At 44.3% G+C, this 20,468-nt stretch overlaps 2 protein-coding genes across 4 annotated transcripts in view; one reads left to right on the plus strand and one right to left on the minus strand.

The window, feature by feature from the left end:
- FSAF1 (40S small subunit processome assembly factor 1) overlaps positions 1–694 on the minus strand; it is a 16,793-nt gene extending 16,099 nt beyond the window's left edge. For both annotated transcript variants that reach the window (XR_013331994.1, XM_077751697.1), the window contains exon 1: positions 379–694. Coding sequence is in view for 1 of the 2 variants with exons in the window: in XM_077751697.1 (XP_077607823.1) it covers positions 379–694 (316 nt within the window). In the remaining variant the exon portion in view is untranslated. The remainder of the gene's footprint in view (positions 1–378) is intronic.
- Positions 695–742: 48 nt separating this feature from the next.
- GNPAT (glyceronephosphate O-acyltransferase) overlaps positions 743–20,468 on the plus strand; it is a 34,617-nt gene continuing 14,891 nt past the window's right edge. For both annotated transcript variants that reach the window (XM_077751694.1, XM_077751695.1), the window contains exons 1-5: positions 743–827; positions 8,095–8,277; positions 15,076–15,252; positions 17,594–17,723; positions 20,120–20,247. In XM_077751694.1, coding sequence (XP_077607820.1) covers positions 750–827; positions 8,095–8,277; positions 15,076–15,252; positions 17,594–17,723; positions 20,120–20,247 — 696 coding nt within the window. In that variant the 5' untranslated portion in view covers positions 743–749. The remainder of the gene's footprint in view (positions 828–8,094; positions 8,278–15,075; positions 15,253–17,593; positions 17,724–20,119; positions 20,248–20,468) is intronic.

Genomic DNA, 20,468 nt, shown 5'->3' on the forward strand with positions numbered 1-20,468 from the left:
GGGGGGGGGGTCTGTGGGAGCAGAGGGCTTCCCAGAGGGCCGGGAAATGTGAAAGGGTGGGCTATTCCGAAAGCCCTTTAAGCCTGAAAGCCTTGGTGCTCATGACGAGCAACTAGGTGGTGCCCATACTCAGGGGCGACTTGGGAGGTTGGATTCGTGAAAGTAACAACAGAGGCTGATGGTGGAGCAGGAGAAAAGGGGCACTCGGACGCAGGTGTGTGCTGGACCCATCATGAGAACCAGGTCGGCAGGGTGATGGGTGCTCCACGTGCAAGAACCTTTAGCCTTGAATGCCGAGGGCGACCCAGTGCAGAAGGCACCGCAGACACCTCGGCTGCCAGTCCGCTCTCCACGTGGGTTCCGAGGCCCCGCACTCACCGAAGTCGTAGAGGTTCCGGAGCAGGGAGTCCAGGAGCGTCTGAGAACCTGGAGGCGCGGGGGACCCCAAGCCCTGCTCCTGAGCCATCGCGAGGTCGGCCACCCCCGTGCCGTGCGGGGCCCGCCGGGATGCCCTCCTCGCGGCGCCCACACTTCCGAGTTCTGACGCGCTGCGCGTGCGCGTCGAAGGTCCCGGCGCGGCTTCCGTCCTGGTTAAGATGGCGGCGCCCGGGGTCCTGAGGAGAAGCCGTAGAGGGTGCCGCCGCCCTGGGCGAGGTCGGGCCGCCCTGCGCGGAAGAACCGCCCCCAGCAGCATCACCACCACCGCTTAGCAAAGAATTTCAGGCCCTGCTCGGGACGGCAGCCGCACCATGGATTCTTCCAGTTCATCTAACGCTAGCTTCTCCGTCGGCTCCGCCAGTCACGGCGCTGTCGTGCTTCCCTACTCGGTAGGCGGCCGGGGGGGACGAGGCCCGGGGCGGGGCCGCAGGAGAGGACCCCACCCTCCCCGTCCCGGCCTCAGACGGGCCGCGACCCCTGGACCGAAAGAGTGGGTCCCGGGGCCGCCGAGGAGGGGTGAGGTGGCTGACTTGGTTTCCAAGGCAACGGTGTATCGCTGCGTGTGCAAATGTGTGCGTGCTTTTAGCAGTTTCTATGGGTGACGGTTCCTCTGGTTCCTTTCCGCTCGTTCCTTCTCTTTCCCTCTACCAGGTCACGGGGCCTTCGGGGAGCCCCTGGCCCAGGAATGAGAGTGAGAATGGGATCTCTCCATCTCTAGCGAGGGCCACCTTTTGGTTAAACCAGGAAAAACCTGCGGTTCCGACCTGGCCTGATAGTCAGCATGTGGCTCCCCACCCCGCCCTTTTGCTGCCGTGATGCTCATGGGAGAAAAGTATTTGGCTTGTATGTGGGCACCGAGTTTGTAATGAGACTTAAACTTTTTTTTAAAATAGAAAGATCGGGAACTTCTGGAAAACGTGACCGCGTTTTTGCCTTCCGCCCGTACTTTTTGCAGAAGTCGTGTTGGAAGACCGCTGGTGCCACCCGGCCTCTGCAGCTTGCCTTCTAACCCCCAGCCCTCTCCCTCTCCTGATGTTAACTGACCCTTTTTGCCAACAGAATATTGGTCGCTTCCTATTTATATGAAGAATTTGTGAGGTGAACCCTTTGTAGTTCTCAGGATTGCACGGTTCTGGGGCAGCTGNTAATGCATTTTAAGAGCATGTCACTGTGTCCTGGAGGTTAGTGCCAGTTTCTGATTTAAATATAATGTTAATTTGCATACGAAGGTTATAACAGGGAAAAGAGCAAACAACAAGATAAACAGAAAACTGTTTCAAAACAGAAGCTATATAGAGGGCTGCCTTCAAATTGGGACACCAGCATTCTTTGAAACATGAGGAAACTTCTCTTCCCTCCATGTGGAGAGCTCTGGGTTTACAATTGCTGTCAACTGTCCACTTCTGTGAGAGTTATTACTTTAACGTCTCTAGTTAGTGACCATCCCACCCCACAGCTCTGTGGTGGAACTATTTTGACCTCACTTTTTGACGTTGCTATTCCAGACCAGGCATGTAGAGAAGCAGGTCGCTGTGTGGATCCAGTTCTCAGCCCTAAACTGGCTTGTGAATTGACTGCAGTTTTGCACACGCATATTAAAGGAAAGACTTGGTTTTGTAATTCCCCATTTACCAATGGTTCTTTAATGATAGCACTTTTGTCAACTTTTTCAACACGAAAAATTAAGGCAATTGTATGTGAGCTTTTTCTACCTCGGAGGCTGGAAAGAAGCCCTTAATACTCTCGTAACTGCATAGTCTTTACTCTTACAATAACCTGAACATTTTCTTACTATTTCAGGCTGTCCTTATTTGCTCAGCCACACTGTTCTTGTGCAACACTCCAATGTGAGAGTAGTACTTAGAGCTATTTAAGATACTCCTGATTGCAGCAAACATTGCAGCACAGGTAACCTACAGCGTCCTAGTCATTATTTTCAACATCCAGTATATGGAAGTTAAAAGCCCTTGCCTCCATGGACTTGAAAGGAAGTCATGAAAATAAACAATTAAAATTAAGTGAGATAAGGGTGATGATCGAATCATCCACAGCCTGTTGTGGAAGGAATGAGAAGGGGAACCTGACCTGAGGGGGTGACATGTGAGCTGAGGTTTTGAGGTGTGAATGGGAGACGAAGGAGAGGAAGACTGGTGTAGGCATCCACGTAGAAAGCCACTCTCTTGGATGTCTGGAAGACCCTAGTAGTCAGGTAGAGGTAGAATAAAGGAGACATGGGACACAAAACTAAGGAAGTGGGCAGAAGGTATTTCTAAAGGGGTTTTATATATCATGTCTACACACTCAAGAATAAAATCTTAACTTTCTAAGGGAACCTGTAAGGATGATCGGATTTGTATTTTGGAAGTCTTAAGACTGGGTTTTTGGAGTGGTTATTTGTGTGGATAACCTTCACTTAAGTGGAGACTGTAGAAGGAGGATCTGATAGGAGAGCAACCGAACACGGTTGCAGTAAAACAGAGGCAGTGGCAGTGAGCCTGGGGAGAAGGGAGGTGGGTAAACTGTTGTGATATATAGGATAGTTGAATGCAGTGGCTGAGGAAAAGGAGGTTTCTGTGATTTGGCAACTGGGCGGATGTTGCTGATAGGAAATTTGGGCAGAGGAGCAGGTTGTGTCAGGGTAATAATTTCAGTTTGGGATGTGTTCAGTTCCAGACGTGAGTTATAGAGTTAATGACTTGTAACTCGTGCATTACTGTGTTATGGACCAGATACCCCACAGGGTGTTTGGGAGACCTCCAGATAGAGTTAGAAATATGGTACCCGATCAAAAGAGCAGGTCTAGCTTAAATATATGGGTTTGTCGGGCATCAGCGAGTAAATTATATCTGAAGCCATAGGTCTGCCTGAAATCTTTCCATGAGACCACGGAATGAAAAGAAGACTGGGGATGGATACTTACTGCTCTACCCAGAACCCAAACTATGGCTTCCTGCTATAGTCCAAATGAAAAATCTGGACTCCTTACAATGTCCTACAAGACTACATCATTGCCACACTGATTCCCTGATTCTACTAATCTTGCTCACTGGGCTTCAGCCACACTGGCCTTCTGTTTCTCAGACAGTAAGCATGCTCTCTCCTCAAGAGTGCTTCCAGTTCCCTCTGTGTGGTATCCTGTTTTCCCAGAAATTTGCATTGCTTTCCCTGTCCCATTTGAGGTCCCAGTTCAAATATCACCTCCCAGAGAGGCCTTACCCAACCATTCAATCTAAGATAGCTCTCCAGTCACTTCTTCTTGTTAGTTAACTGAATTTTATTTTCTTTATATTCCCTTTTCCAGTGTCGTGGTACAGCTGCCTTGTACTGACTTTCAAAGCTGAGTGTTAATTTTTCATGACATTTGTAGAGCCCATTGTTGACAGCCATTATGAAAAATTAAAGACGGGCTCTTGTAAGTTTACAGTTAAATAAATTCTGTGAAAAACAAAAGTAATAAATACCCCAAATGCAGCACTCCCTAATTATCTTACTAAATTTTACTCTTTTCTACGCTTTTGAAGTTATTTATGTCCATCAGACTGTAAGGTGGTGATCCTATGTAATAGAGGCTACTGCCCATCTCTCCCCCACTCTCCATCCAGGGAGGTCATGCTGGCAGCTTGAAATCTGCCAGGGCTCTCCCATGGTCAAACATTCACCAGCCTGCCACTGGGGGTGTGCCTGAGTGAACTTGTTTATTTGTCTGTCTTTCCTTAATGCAACATAAGCTCCCTTAGTATGTGTTCTTTATCTGCCTTGTTCCTGTTTTATTCCAGCCTGTAGACCAGTGCCTGGTACGTTGTGGGCTCTCCCTAACTCTCTGTGGAATGAATGGGTCCTGCAGAGCCGTTGAAAGAGAGGTACAAGGAGAAGCTTGTTTAGCTACAAATACGGAGGAGGTGCTATAAACATCAAGAGAGAAAAATAAGGGGGGCGGGGATAACCTAAACCTTACTTGGGATCCTCTTTGGACCGTGCCCCTAGATGAGTAGCTGGATAAATATATTTATTTTATGGTGGTAAATACTTCATCATCATGTATAGGGAAGGCCAACAAATGTGTAGTCAACACTCAACCCTAGGTGCGTGTAGGAGTCACTTGGAGTACTTTTAAAAATAATTCTGATGCCCATGTACCGTTCACAGACTCAATCAAGAATCTCTGGGGGGACCTGGGCAACAGTATATTTTTTAAGTGCCCTGGTTATTTTCATGTGCAGCCTGGGTTAAAAACCACTGGATTGGACATCAGGTTAGGACCAGATTGGGAGCAGTATTGATTCCCAGCATCAGGGCTCAGGAAGTGTCTTCATTCAGTAATTTCTTTTTTATTCTACAATGATTGAATTCCTACTAGGAACCGGGAATACAAAAATGTACAAGACACATGACCTACGCAGACAAGAAGTTTACAGTCTTGCAGGGAAGATACCAATCTGGGTTTAATGAAGTATTTTAGATGCTGTCATGAAAGGCTCAGTTAAGAATCAAAGGAGAGGATGATCAGTTCAGTCTAGGATGAGGGGGAGAGTCAGGAAATGGTACACAGAGGTCAACAGGAGCTGTGGTCGATGACTAAGCGTTTTCAGGTGAACAGTGCGGAAGGGTCTCCCTCTTTCTCCGTCTGTCTCCCTCTCTATATGTGTATACTTAATTTTTAAATATTTTGTATATGTAATATAAAAGTATATTTATAAACATTATAAATTCCTGTACACACACACACACACACACACACACACACACACAGATTGAGAGAGAGAAGATAATTTGTCTCCCTAGCTGATTCCAATCCTGTTCTCTTCCCACTCCTAGGACCACTAAGTGGGAAGTCTCTAAGTCTCCTTTAATCCCTAAAACTATGTAATTTAGATGCCAGTTTGTTACATTGTACCAGGTCTGAGTCTATACATAAACTGTATATTATTTTACTGATGAGAAATGTGAGATTTGAGAAGGTTCTTGAACCTTATAAGCAAGAGTGTGGTATGTTACAAGGACAGAGTTTTACAGCAGAATCCCAGCAGTTAGAAGATTTTTCCCTCATAGAAGGACAAATATTACATGTTTGCACGTATAGGAGGATTAGGAGGAACTNAAACCTCAGACTGAAAAAAAAATCAATAAAAAGTTTTTAGTCAAAAAAAAAAAGATTTTTCCCTCATATATTCTTCATACTTTGTATATGTGGGCATAAAAGTATATGTATCTGCATATTTCACATGTTTTACATGCTACCCTTTTGATACTGAAACTCCTCATAAATGCTCTTTTGTTTATATTCTCATAATGCCTAGTCATGTTCTCAGCTTAACATTCTATTCTTTTTTATGTTATTTCAACATTTAGTCATTCAGTTCTGCTATATTCCAAACACAGCTAGATGTTGGGAAATACAAAGAGGACATGTATTTTCTGTCTTCAAGATACTTGCATTTTAGGGTGACAGACATTCAAACTCTTGTGGGTACATATTATGATAGATGGAGGTACCGTATAAAGACGTTCTGATGGGGAAGGAAGAGTAAGTCCATCTGGGCAACTCAAGGAGAGTTTTCTCAGAAGAGTGGTGCTGGAGTAAGGATGACAGAGGAACAAAAAGGCCCTCCAAGCACAGAGAGGAGCATGTGCAAAGGCCCAGAGGCATGTCAACAATTGTTTCAGGGAAACGCAGATCATCTGCTATTGAGTAGACCTTAGCATGATGGCCAATGAGCCTGGAGAGGGAGGGACAGGCCAGTTCATGACAACACCAGGAGTGGCTTAGGTCTTATTCTACAGGAGGTGGGCAGTCATTTAAGTATTTTAAGCAGGGAACAATTTGGTCAGAATTGTGTTTTGAAAAGAGCATAGACAGCATGGAGGGTAGAGTCAAAGGGTCAAGGAGACCAGTGAGGAGGCTACTGTGATAAAGTGCACAGGCTGGACCTGTGGCTGAGTAGATGCGCTACATTCTTAAAGGCCACCTTAACGGGATCAGATGGATTGTGTGTAAGGGTGAGGAGGAGGGGGGTCTAGAGTAATGCCAAGGGATGTAGATGGCATGGTGGTTGTTGAGATTTCTGTTATTTTTTTGTAAACTCCAGAAAATAAGCAGGTTGTAGGACTGTGCAGAGGAGAAATGAGTTCAGTTTTAGAAAGGCCAAATGTGGGGGTGCCTGGGTGGCTCAGTCGGTTAAGCATCTGGCTTCGGCTCAGGTCATGATCTTACAGTTTGTGGGTTCGAGTCACATGTCAGACTCTGCTGACAGCCCGGAGCCTGGAGCCTGCCTTGGATTCTGTGTCTCCCTCTCTCTCTGCCCCTCCCCTGCTCATGATGTACCTCTCAAAAATAAATAAAGTTTAGAAAGGCCAAATGTGAAGTGTTGACAACTAAATGTGTATATCAGGAGCTCCCATGGGAGAAGAGAACCAAGCAAGAGATTCGACCGCAAGTATGATTAGTATATAAAGCCAGTTGAGTAGGTGAGAGTACTCAGTACAGTGGGTGGAGTGAAGACAGGAAGTTGGAGATGTTAACATTAAGGGGAATGGGAGGAAAGAAGAAATATTTTAGTTTTGGGTGAAATTTTCCCCCAGGGTTGAGAAATCATTGGATTAGAGAAAGGAGGTGGATCTTCTGCTGTGACAAGAGTCATGAATTAAAAACTAAAGTAAGGGGGTGCCTGGGTGGCTCAGTCAGTTAAGCGTCTGATTTTGGCTCAGGTCATTGATCTCACAGTACATGAGTTTGAGCTGTGCTTTGGGCTCTGTGCTGACAGTTTGGCGCCTGGAGCCTGCTTCAAATCCTATGTCTCCCTCTCTCTCTGCCCCTCCCCTTCTCGTGCTCTCTCTCTCTCCTCCCTCTCAAAAATGAATAAATGTTAGAAACAAAAAAACAAAGTAGGAAAATTTCAGGATGGTTGGAGGTGGGGAAAGGAGGGAGCCCTTGAGAATGGTGTCAGGCCATAGGGAGGTCTAGGAAGATAAAGACTAGAAAGAGGTCAGGGTTTAATGATTAAATTAGAAAGGAATAATAATGAGTGTTGCATGTTTTAATAACAATGTATGGAAAATAAGTCAAATGTCCATTATTAAAAGTAATATGATAGAGGAAACTGAAAGGACAAGGAGGCGGTTATACATGAAGTGAAAAACTCAAGTGGCAAATTAAACTATGTGTGTCGGGTGGCAATGTGTCTACGTGCCCAGAAAAAAGCGTGCACTAAAATGGTCCCTGGGTCACTGGACGACAGGTGATTGTAATTTTCTTCTTTGTGCTTTACTGTAACTTCCAGATTCTTATAAGGAGCACTTATCACTTTGGTAATTAGGGGGGAAAATGATTGATTGATTGATTGATTTGCTTTAAAACATTTTATTAGGGGGGCCTGGGTGGCTCAGTGGGTTGAACTTCTAAGTCTTAAGTTTGGCTCAGGCCATCTGCATCAGGCTCTTCACTGAGCATGGAGCCTGCTTGGGATTCTCTCTCTCTCTCTCTCTCTCTCTCTCTCTCTCTCTCTCTCTCAGTACCTTTGATCAGTGCATTTTGCTCTTGTTCATATGTCCTCAAATAAAAATGTTGGCAACAATGAAACCTTACCAGTGTAGTCCCTAATTTGCCCTAGTTTATTTTATAGTATGTGCATTACTTTCTTTCATTTTCCTTACCCACAGAAGGAGCTCAAAAAATGGGATGAATTTGAAGATATTTTAGAGGAGAGGAGGCATGTCAGCGACTTGAAATTTGCAATGAAATGCTACACACCTCTTGTCTATAAGGGAATTATTCCTTGCAAGCCAAGTGATATTAAATACAGTGTTCTCAATTCTGAAGAGGTTAATTATGTCATTAAACAGGTAAGTGATTCCCTCTTCAACCACAGCCAACAGAGAGCAGCACAAGTTTGAATGGTGCGGGTCCACTTAGAGTGGATATTTTTTTTTAATAAATATAGTACAGTACTGTAAATGTATTTTCCTTATGATTTTCTTAGAAACATTTTCTCTAGCTTATTGTAAGAATACAGTATATAATACATATGACATGGAAAATAGGTGTGAATCAACTCTTCATGTTATCTGTAAAGCTTCCAGTCAATAATAGGCTATTGGTTAAGATTTTGGGGAGTCAGAAGTTACTCATGGGTTTTCAACTGCATGGAGGGTTGGCATCCAGCGCCCACGTTGTGCAAGGGTCAACTGTAGTCTAATAGGGAATGACAACAGTGGTATAATCAATTGACAATGAAATCTGAGAAGACATGCTGATGGGAGCCCAGTATACAGGGGCGCTAATTACTTATAGGGCAAGTAATTTGTGTAGGGAGTTGGAAACATGATTCTTTGTGTCCATTGACTGATGAATGGATAAAGAAGATGTGTGTACACACACACACACACACACACACACACACACACACACAATGGAATACTACTCGATGATGAAAAAGAATGAAATCTTACCATTTGCAACAACATGGATGGAACTGGAGGGGACTGTGCTGAGCAAAATAAGTCAGCCAGAGAAAGACAGATATGATTGCACTCCTGTGTGGAGTTTGAGAAACTTAACAGATGAACACAGGGGAAGGGAAGGAAAACTGAGAGGGAAGCAAACCATAAGAGACCCTTAAATACAGAGAACAAACTGAGGGGTGCTGGAGGGGAGGTGGGTGGGGGGATGGGCTAGATGGGCAATGGGCATTAAGGAGGACCCGTATCAGGATGAGCACTGGGTGTCCTAAGTAAGAGGTGAATCACTGGGTTTTACTCCTGAAGGCAAGACTACACTGTATGTTAACTCACTTGAATTTAAATTTTAAAAAAAAGGAAAAAGTTGATGTTTTTATAATGATACCTACCTGAAAGATGATTAGGGGTTGTCCAGGTGAAGTGGGTGAAGAAGTGTTCCTAGCAGAGCAGATAACATTTTCCCTTTGGTTTTCAAACCTCACTCACGGCACATTAAAATTGCTGGAGAAGCTTTCAGGAATCCCTGTGCATAGATCTCACCCCGATACTAATTAAATCAGAACATCAGAGGGAAGGAGCTAGAGAAGCCCAGTTAACTCCAAAGTATAGTGAAGTTTGGGAACCACCTGCTTATTTTAAGGACTAGAGAGCATGCGTACTCTCAGTACTAGAAGCAGTTCAGTATGACCAGACCCAAGAGGGCACGGAGGGGTAGTGATAAGAATTGAGACTGGAGAGCAGAGCAGCGGCCACATAGTGAAGGGTTTTATAAACCATCCAGAGCAATTCGATTTTACCCTATGTAAGGTTTCAGGTTGGAGTGTGGCCTCATCGGTGTCTGTTTTAGAAGCGCCATTCTGCTACAGATGGAGGCGGGAAGTCTGGTTATGATGCTTTTGCCAAGATAATTCCTTTTGTGGGATCATACTTGCCTAGACTGGTAAGCACTCGTAGAAACAAAGCTGGACAGATTTAAGAAGTTTAAGAGATGGAGTAGACCTTATTTAATGACCAGTCGGGTGAACGAAGGGAAGGAAAAAGACTCAAAAATGAGAGCACCATTCGCTGCCATAGGGAGCCCAGGAGAGGGGACAGACTTGGGAGAAACGCTCAGTTGTCTTGGACATGCGATTCAGAGGCCTCAGGATACAGGGATTCGGTGGGCCGGATGACCGCTTCTTGAGGGCCGGCTCTCCCTGTATATTGCCCAGGTGCCTTTGTGCCTTGAGGTTTCCTGGAGAGGTTTTTTACTTTATTGGCTTTTAAGTGGAATTTAGTCAGGTTTATGGCCTCAGAAAAGCTTTTTATTTCTGCTGTTTTCTTCTGATTTGAACATATGACCCGTGCTCCTAATCGTTCTGTTTTAATCTATCCTTCATGATCTTTCTTGGAAAAACAGCCTCCTCTGACTGGGCCTATTTCATAAGTGAAGTTTCCTCATCAATTAGAGGCTAAAGGTAGTGATTCTCACTACTGACTCTTTGTTAGACCTTTTACAGAAAGTTAACTGTTATTATCCACCAGTATGTAAACTCCATGAAGGCGAAAATTTTCTCTCTCTTAATGACTTTTTTTATTTTTTTATTTCTATATTTCTGTATTCTATATTTTATCTTTTTTTTTTTTTTTTTGCTGAATTCCTAGTGCGTAGCACATAGTACACATTCAGCAAATGTTTCTTGAATGAATGAATGAAAAAAAAAATGCCTTGGTCCTGTCCACAGAGATCCTGATTTAATTGGTCTGGAATAGGACCCATGCATCTCTGCCTTCTTCTTTTTCTTCTTCTTTTTAAAAGCTTCCCAGGTAGGGGCACCTGGGTGGCTCACTCAGTTAAGTGGCCCACTTCAGCTCAGGTCATGATCTCACGGCTTATGGGTTCAAGCCCCGCGTCAGGCTCTGTGCTGACGGCTCAGAGCCTGGAGCCTGCTTCAGATTCCCTGTCTACATCTCTCTGCCCCTCCCCTCCTCATGCTTTGTCTCATTCTCTCAATAAATAAACATTAAAAAACATTAATAAAAGCTCCCCAAGTAATTCTGGTGCATAGCCAGGTTAAACATGACTGACACAAGCCAGTGTTTCTCAAACTCAGCTGTGCTTTTGAGAAAAAAATCCCAGAGTATAGGTAGATCGGAATTGTTATAACTCAAGATTATGTAACACAACTGGGCCCTCTGTGTTACCCAAGAATTCTTTGTTTCCCCAGTGAAGTCTCTTCCATTCTCCAAAATGACAGCGTCTATGTCCATCCCATTCTTTCTGAGCCTCCCATCTCTGCCCTTTACCCTCAACTTTTCTTCCCACTTCACAAAAATTGTAAACCATTATGTGCCAACTCTCAACTTGCTATGATCAAGCTACTGATTGACCTGCATCTGATACCCATCATTCTCTTCTTCCTTCCTGTTCAGAGGGGACAGGGAGCCATTTCTCCTGTTGGGAGTATAATCCCTCCCCTATTCCTTTGCTCTGAACTTCACCTGCTCCCTTCTCCTCAAGGACTTTGCTCTATTGTGTGTCCCCTCAAATGTCTTCAACTTCTTACTCTTCTTTACCATCCTCACTGAACATGCTTAATTCTCTTCCAGCTTAAATCAGCCTTTGAGCACATTCCTGCCCCCCCCCCCCCCCTNCCTGCCCCTCCGCCCCCTTATGACACAGCACTTCCTTTCCCCCTTATGATCTACTCTTGGAAGCAGTTGGGTGTTTTCTGTACTTTCTCACCCCCTGTGTATATGCAGCTCCAGCTCACTGGAATCTGGTTTCTAACCCACTGTAATTACTCTCCCCAGGATTGCAAATGTCTTCCTTCCTTACAGCTAAAATCAACCTAGTTGGAATCCTTTGTAGCCGTTGGCACACTCTCCTTCCTTTTTTTGTTTATTAAAGACATTTTTAGGTACTCTCTACACTCAGCATGGGACCTGACCTCACAACCCCGAGATCAAGAGTCCCATGATCCGGGGCACCTGAGTGTCTCAGTCAGTTAAACGTCCAACTCTTGATTTTGGGTGAGATCATGATCTCATGGTTCATGAGACTGAGCCCCACATTAGGCTCTGCTGACAGTGCAGAGCCTGCTTGGGACTCTCTCCCTCTCTCTCTGCTCTGCTCTGCTTGCACTCGTTCAATCTCTCTCTCTCAAAAATAAATAAACCTAGGGGCATCTGGGTGGCTCAGTCAGTTAAGCAAAGCATCTGACTTGGGCTCAGGTCATGATCTCACGGTTCGTGGGTCCGAGCCCCGCGTCGGGCTCTGTGCTGACAGCCAGCTCAGAGCCTGGAGCCTGTCTTCGGATTCTGTATCTCCCTCTCTGTCTGACCCTCCCCTGCTCATGCTGTCTCTCTCTCTCTCTCTCTCTGTGTGTCTCTCTCTTTCTCTTTCTCTCTCTCTCTCTCAGAAATAAGTAAAACATTTAAAAAAAATAAAAATAAATAAACCTAAAAACAGAAAAATAATCATGCTCCACCCACTCAGTCAGTAGGGCATACCCCCACCCACCAAATCTTTTTGATCATTTCCTCAGTTGTCTTTAGGTGCTTCTTTGCCTTCTCCTGTGTCTTTAAATGCTGCTGTTCCTCAACTTTTTGTTCTAACCACTTATTCTAACTCACTGAGCAGTTTTATTTATTACCAGAATTGTAAGTATCTTCCTTATGCTGATATCTTATGTCATGTTATGTCATAAGCATATAACAGTTTGTAATAAATAATAATTAGCATTGCTTCAGCTCAGATCTTTTTTGAGACCCATATTTTTATGTCTACTGGAATACCTACTTGGAAAATCCAGAAGCCTCTCAGATTCAGATTGTCTGAATCAAACTCTCTGACCCTCCCATCCCCACTGCGGCCCCCCCCCCACCCCACCCCCACACACACCCTGTTTTCCATATTTCCAAGAACAACCCCTCTGTGTGCCTGCTGCTTAAACCACAATTCTGCATGCCACCTTCAGCTTCCTGCTTCCCCTTCATCCTAGTCAGTCACCGGGAGATGCCGATGTGTTCTCCTCAAGAGCTCTTGTCTATCTTTCCAACTCTGTGGCCACTTTGGCTCCAACTCCAGGCTGTCTTTGGCTCACAGGATGTAAGAGGCGCCATCAAAGGGCTTTTAGCCGAGGACAGATGAGATGTGTGGAGACAGACTGAAGAGGGACAGCACCCAGACAAGCACTTACAAGGCTTTGGCTCGTCTTTTAATCTCTTGGGTTTCCAGGAAGAGGAAGACATATCTGTGGAGCAAATGAGAAGCCCACTTGAACAGAACAAGAGATCAGCTCATTCTCTGCCTCCACGCTTTCCTCCAGTCTTGGAGAAGGCATTCCTTCTGAATAGACCAGCCTGCTCCCCTGCATTCTTCATCTGCCTAATTCTTTCAGACCCCGGGGGTCATGTCTTTCCTACTCTTCAGCCTTTTCCCCTGGCCCCACTGGTGTGCGTGCTTCCTGGCTGGGGGATGGCCCTCTTGGCCACATAGTCTCTTTCCAGCACACGATCTCTCTCTCCCTTCTCAGCCCAGCTTTTCCACGGGCCGTGCACCTCATCCAGTAAAGGTCGCTGTGGATCTCCAAGGGACCCGATCCTAGGGGCCCTTTTAGTCTTCACTGTCTCTTAACTGTGTCAGTGTTTGTTGGGCAGTCACTCCTGCAAGACCTCTCTTGACACTTGCGGCACCCCACAGTATAGTTCTCTTCATATCCCCCTTGCTAATCTCTGTACAAGCTCTTGCATCCGCCAGGCAAGCGGTTTTCAAGGTTGAACCCTGAGGCTTCTTTACCCCTGCAGCCTCCCTCACCCATTTTGTCCATCTTCTTCTTTTTCGTTTCCAACCGTGGCCTGGTGGTACCCAGACAGGACCTCTAGCGTTGGCTGATTATCAGGGTTCAGACTTGTGTCTCTAACCGTCCTGTTCCCTGCAGGTCATCTAATTTGTATGTCTCACAAACCCCTCAGAATCCATATACCTGCCTTCTCCACCCCTACACCATACTGCCTTCTACCCCTGGTCTGTGTCCCCCATTTCAGGACTGCGCCACCATCCATTCTGTTGCCTGAAACAACTGAGCATCTCCCTGCCCTCCGCCTTCTCCCTAGCACCTGTCATTACTTTTGTTTGGGCCTTTTCTGTCTCCGGCCTCAACTATTTTGATAGTTCTTCAAATGTACTCCCTTCCTGAAATCCATCTTTACCATGAACCCATGGATTCCTCTGTTTCCCTGAAAAAGATAAAATACAGAGCTAGGTAGAGGATAATTATCCATTTGTGAAGGTATCAGAGGCCACTGAACTGTTTATTTTGAAATGGCTCATTTGATGGTATGTTAATTTAACCTCATTTTTTTTTTTTTTTTTTAAAGAGAAGCAGTCTCCTCACTGCATGTAATTTAGGAAGCTAGGATTCCAGCATCCTACCCTCTGACCTTCTGGGCCTCATCCTAAAGCAGAACATTGTCCTCCGCAAAGGATAATTGTTACTTATCACACAGACTCCACTTTTTTCCAACATGCTTGTTTAGGGGAAAGTAAAAAGAGTCAGATTAGGATTCCTTAAGGGCAGAAACTGACCTGTTCATCTCCAGGCCTAGCTCCAGGCCCATATTTTGTTCTCTTTACAATAAGAGGTGGTGTATCCCATGTGAATAAAGGGAGTTCCGTTGTGAGGGCATCGATTTCGCTAGTTGCTCTTTGATACTTGGGAGAGTTTTGTCCCAGTGACCTGTATATCTGAGTAAACAGTTATTGCAACATAAGCTGGGATTTTTACCTTATATATTTACCTTATATGGCATTGAGCAAGCAGGTAGAGTGCTGCAACAATCTACTGAAAGAATTATTGCTAAATACGTAATCTAAGACACTAATTCGTAGACAACAGCATATGTTAGAGAATTTCGTTGTAAGCTTATTAACAAATCAGATGAAAGGGGAGATGTTTTCTTTAGTCTAAAATGCTGTCCTTGAAAGATGATTCGTTTTGAATTTCTAGTCTGTGAAGGTATCTAAATAGGATCATTTATCTACTTTGGTTGTATTGGAAAATAAATTATGTCAGTTTACATGAAGAGAGCATAGCATTTTCGAGCTATATAGTATTGGTCCATTTGGAACTAGTCACCGGCGTGAGGGAATACAGTTCTGGCTTCTTCAGAAACATCCCCCGCTTTCCCTTCTCCTTCTAGCTTTCCAAGGAATCCCTTCAATCTGTCGATGTCCTCCGCGAGGAAGTTTGTGAGATCTTGGATGAAATGAGCCACAAACTGCGTCTGGGAGCCATCCGTTTTTTTGCCTTTGCCCTGAGCAAAATATTTAAACAAATTTTCTCAAAAGTGTGTGTAAATGAAGAAGGTATTCAGAAAGTGAGTATTGCTTGTTTAAAAACAATCTCTTCTTCTACCCTCATGATATAATCAATGAGGAGACATCTCCCTTTGCACCGAATGAGCAGGCCCTTGGCCTCAGGCACGCAGGCTGGGCAGAAGAGGTGATGTTTGATACTTTCAGATCTGCAGACAGGAGACTAACTTACTCAGTCAGGTAACGCTTATAGGCTAACCGACTGTCAGATGTCCGCAAAGTTACAGAAGAAATACCAAGAATCTCTGTCTATGATTCACCTAGATTCCCCTACAGTATTTCCTTAATCCTTTCCTCAGTGCTCCGGTGTGTTTTTCCCATAAACAGTTAGTGACACTCCCTCCCTTCTGGTGCAATTATCAAAATAAGCAACCTGACGTTTAGCACCAGAATACAGACCTTGTTCGTAGTTGACCAATTGTCCCAGTTCTGTCTCGTTAGCAAAAGGAAATCTTACATCATGCGTTACATTCAGCTTCCTTATCTCTGTAGACCCTTTTAATTTTAGAACAATACCTTGTCCTTTGTTTGTGTTTTGTGTTAGTTTTAGGGAAAAAAAAAAAACAACCAGACCAGTTACTTTATAGCTTGCCTTGATTTGGATTTGAGTGATGTTTTCTCAGTGGTAGAGTCACATTGTGTCCCTCTCAGGGCAGCAGGTCAGGAGCCCTTGGGGGCTGTCTGTCTTCAGCATGGTCTGTCTTCACACCTGCTGCTGTGTACTTCAGCATTTGGTAAAGGTGGCATTAGCCAGGTTTCTACACTAGAAAGTTACTGTGTCTCCCTTTGTAATGAATAAGTATCTTGTGGAGAGATGCTTCAAGAATGGTCCACTGTACTTCCTCCATTAGCTTTTACATTGACCGAACCAATTATTACTCTAATGATTGCCAAATGGTGATTTTTCTAATTCCATCAGTCCTGTTAATAGCCCACTTTCTTCTGAAAGGAAGAGCTTTTCTTATTTTTATTCATTTATGTTTTTTAATACTGGTTTTCCTCTTACCAAGAAGCCCTCACCTTCATTGGCCTTCCTGTACATGTCTTTTTAAGGTTTTATTTTATACAGTCATTTACTTTACTTTCAAGTATTCTTTTTCCCTCCTCTGACTCATTTCTAGATTGCCGGCTTACTCTCTGGATCTCTGTCAAGGAATGTTTGGTAAAGCTATCCAGAGAGGGGCGTCTAGGTGGTTCACTTGGTTGAGCGGTGACTTCAGCTCAGGTCATGATCTCATGGTCTGTGGGTTTGAGCCCCGCATCAGGCTCTGTGCTGACAGCTCGGAGCCTGGAGCCTGCTTCGGATTCTGTGTCTCTCTCCGTTTTTGCTCCTCCGCTGCTCACACTCTGTCCCTCAAACATAAATAAATTGAAAAAAAAAAACCATCCAGAGAATGTTGTCTGGCCATGTCGACTTAACTGATCACACATTACCTTGCCTTGGTGAATTATATTTAGATTTAAAAAAAGAAAAACAGATAACATACTGATACCAGTGAATATATTTGAGATATCTTGGTAGCCTACAGAATATATCTGGAAGTCAAATTGCAACCATTCTCCTGCAGCCAGTCCAGTGTATAGAGAAATACCATACCTCTCATTTATTCTACTATCCCAGATTTGTTTTCATTAATCTACCTGGAAGAAGCTTTGTTCCCTCTTACTACATGCAATTAGTCTAGCACTAACAGCTGACTTTTTTTAAAGTTTATTTATTTTTTGAGAGACCCAGCACACCTGTGCAAGCAGGGAATGGGCAGAGAGAGGGGGAGAGGGTGATTCCCAAGCAGGTTCCATGCTGTCAGCATGGAGCCCAACACAGGGCTCGATCTCACCAACGGAGAGATCATGACCTGAGCTGAAATCAGGAGTCAGACACTTAACCACCTGAGCCTCCCACGTGCCCTGGCAGCTGACGTTTTAATTCAGGCTGATTTCCGTTCCATTCCCAGCTCAGCCGTTGATCAGATGCATGACCCTGTCGCAAATGAACTTAATGCTTAGGCCTTATTTACAAATATGTGGAGTTAAGCAGTGCATGTGAAATGCTTAGTATGTAAAATGCTTAATATGGTGCCCAACTGGTAGGTTAGGGTTTATCACTGTTATTATTATTTTCTGTGAAATTTACATTTTTCATGGTTTTTCATCATGTGTGCTTATGTTAGTAAAACTCTGAAATGTAGTAGGGGATTCTGTATGTAGCAGGGGAGGCAGAAAGACCTTGTTATCCTTCGTGTTCCCTCTGTGCGTAAACACATGCTTCCTTTTTTTGATGTGAGATGTGATTTTAATAATATGACAACTGAAAGTATTAAAAACGGAACATTTATTTTAAAGCTGCAGCGAGCTATCCAGGAGCACCCGGTTGTTCTGCTGCCCAGTCATCGAAGTTACATTGACTTTCTGATGTTGTCTTTTCTTTTGTACAACTATGATTTACCTGTACCAGTCATAGCAGCGGGAATGGGTACGTATTGTTCCCCCCCTTTTTTTTAAAGTACAAAAATAGAAATATTCACCAAAGTGACTTTAACAGTTACCGAGGTGTTTGAAGATGATGATGAGAATACCCTGTCCCTTCTCCCATCCGGTCCCGGGGTTTGCTAGTCTGGATTATGCCTCTCTGTGCTGAGCTTTGCTGCGGACGTAAGCAAGTGTGTGTGCGCATGGAGGTTTTGGTTTAGGATGGAAAAATGAGATACCACTGACATGTATTACTTGCCTTTGCTTTTTCTTATTTGATCATATATCCGTGGTTATCTCTAAAGTCAATAAACAGACCTACTGGTTTGTTTGTTTGTTTTTAATATATTTTTTGATCATGGTAAAATACATAAAACATAAACCGTACCGACTTACACATTTTTCAGCATAGAGTTCAGTGGTATTTAGTATATTCACCTTGTTGGGCAGCCATCACCACCTTCCATCCACAGAGCTCCACCCACTTCTCGTCTTGCAAAACTGAACTTCTCTCCCCAATCACCTCCCCATTCTGCTCTCCCCCCAGCCCCTGCAGCCGCCATTCTACTTTCTGTCTCTCTGTGTTTCCTCTAGGAACCTCCTATAAGTGGAATCATACAATATTTGTCCTTTTGTGACTGGCTTGTTTAACTCAGCGTAATGTCCTCGAGGTCCATCCATGTCATACCGTGTTTGAAAATTTTCTTCCTAAAGGCTGAATGACATTTCATTGTATGTATAGACCCATGTTGTTGAGTCCTTCATCCACCAGTGGACACTTTGGTTTCTTCCACCTCATGGCTACTGTGAATAATGCCGATGAACATAGGTGTACAAATATCTCTTTGAGTCTCTGCTTTAAGTTCTTCCGGGTATATACCCAGAAGCAGAATTCCTGGGTTACGTGGTAATTTTATTTTTAATTTTTCAAGGAACCACTGTATTGTTTTCCACAGTGACTGCCATTTTACATTCCCACCAGTGCAGTACCCTAGGGTCCAGTTTCTCCACATCCTCACCAGTGCTTATTTTCTTGTGTGTGTGTGTGTGTGTAATAATGGCCATCCTAATGGGTGTGCAGTGGTATCTCAGTATGATTTTGATTTGCATCTCCCTAATAAATAGTGATGTTGATCATCTTTTCATATACTTGTTGGCCATTTCTATATCTTCTTTGGAGAAGTGGCTACTCAAGCACATTGCCCATTTTTTAATCAGGTCATTTGGGTTTTTTTTGTTCTTGAGTTGTCGGGGTTCTTTATATATTCTGGATAATAGCCCTATATCAGATATATGATTTGCAAGGATTATTTTTCACTTTTCTCATCAGGTGTCTCCCAAAGTTGACTTTGCACTCTCTCAGTGAAGCTTTTCTTTTTTCTTTATAGCCCAATTTCTCTGTCAGTTTCTTTTGTTCTCTATGCTTTTGGTGTCATATCTGAGAAATCCAGGCCAAATGAAATGTCATAAAGTTTTACTCCTATAAACTATAAATTCTAAGAATTTTATAGTTTCAGGTCTTATATTGGTCAGTCTTGAGTGAAATTTGTATGCACTGTAAGGTCAAGGTCCAACTTCATGTCTAACATTTTAAGAGCTACATAGTATTCGGCACTGTAAGTGTATCATAGTTTGGTACTTTTGTGGTTTCAATTTTACGTATTTTTATATGAGTGTTTTTACTTCTATAAGACTGATTCCTAAAACCAGGATTGTTAAAGCAAATAATTGTTTATCACCTGCCTTTTGAGGTAGCCAGGAAAGTTGGGATACCTTGGTCAATAAATGCAGTAAATAGGTGAAAACTGCCAGGGACTTAACTACTTTAAAAGCATTTTCATCTGTACAAACATGTGAGGAAGTTATTTGAAAAGTAAGGAAAATGGAAAGAAGGGGGGGTTTAAAAGTGATGGTAGAACTCTTCCTCTCCTCCAAGACTTGCGGGATTTGTTCTGTGCCACTCAAAGAAGGCTGATCCTCTTCCCTCCTGGGTAAACAAGAACGGTGAGAGCTGCTCTGGACAGCTGTCCAGCATGGAAGACACGTGCTGGTCTGTCGTCCATGTTAGCAGCACTGCTAACTAAAGACCTCGGCGTGATGATGTTATTGAGCTGGTCCCTTGCCCGCTGAGGCCACGGTCTCTGGCGGTCTGGTCGGAAAAGCGAGGTGCGAGGGTTCCCTGGAGGTAGCCTCCCAGCCAGCCTGCCCACACAGCGCCTACTCTCCCATCATTCTGTTACCCGTCCTTAAGGGATGTTCATCTCGGGAAGTGTCATTGTTGATACCATAGGGCTGCCTGCCCTACGTGAAATCTTTCTTCACGGAGTGTGACTTTAGGTATTTATGGAAAGTTCCAAGACCTGCAAAAAAAGATGGTCCCCTTCTGTATTTATCTCCTAGACTTCCTTGGAATGAAAATGGTCAGTGAGCTGCTGCGGATGTCGGGTGCCTTTTTCATGCGGCGCACTTTTGGTGGCAATAAACTTTACTGGGCTGTGTTCTCTGAATACGTGAAAACCATGTTACGGGTAAATGCAGATGATTCCCAAGTACTTGTAAGCTGTGCTTCCTTTTCACGCGAGCTTGCCGGAGGAGCTCAGGATGCTCGTCCCGCTGCAGGAACGCGCATGGCCTCCGCAGTCCATCTGCCCCGCAGCCGTCTTGCCTGCGCTTCGCCCCTGCGCCCTGTGCGTGCGCAGTGTTGGTTCCAAAGGCAGGGGCGGAGGGGGGGCAGGGGGGTGTGGTGGGG

The sequence above is a fragment of the Crocuta crocuta genome, unplaced genomic scaffold (assembly GCF_008692635.1).
Source record: "Crocuta crocuta isolate KB4526 unplaced genomic scaffold, BGI_CrCroc_1.0 scaffold59, whole genome shotgun sequence".
NCBI lineage: Eukaryota > Metazoa > Chordata > Mammalia > Carnivora > Hyaenidae > Crocuta > Crocuta crocuta.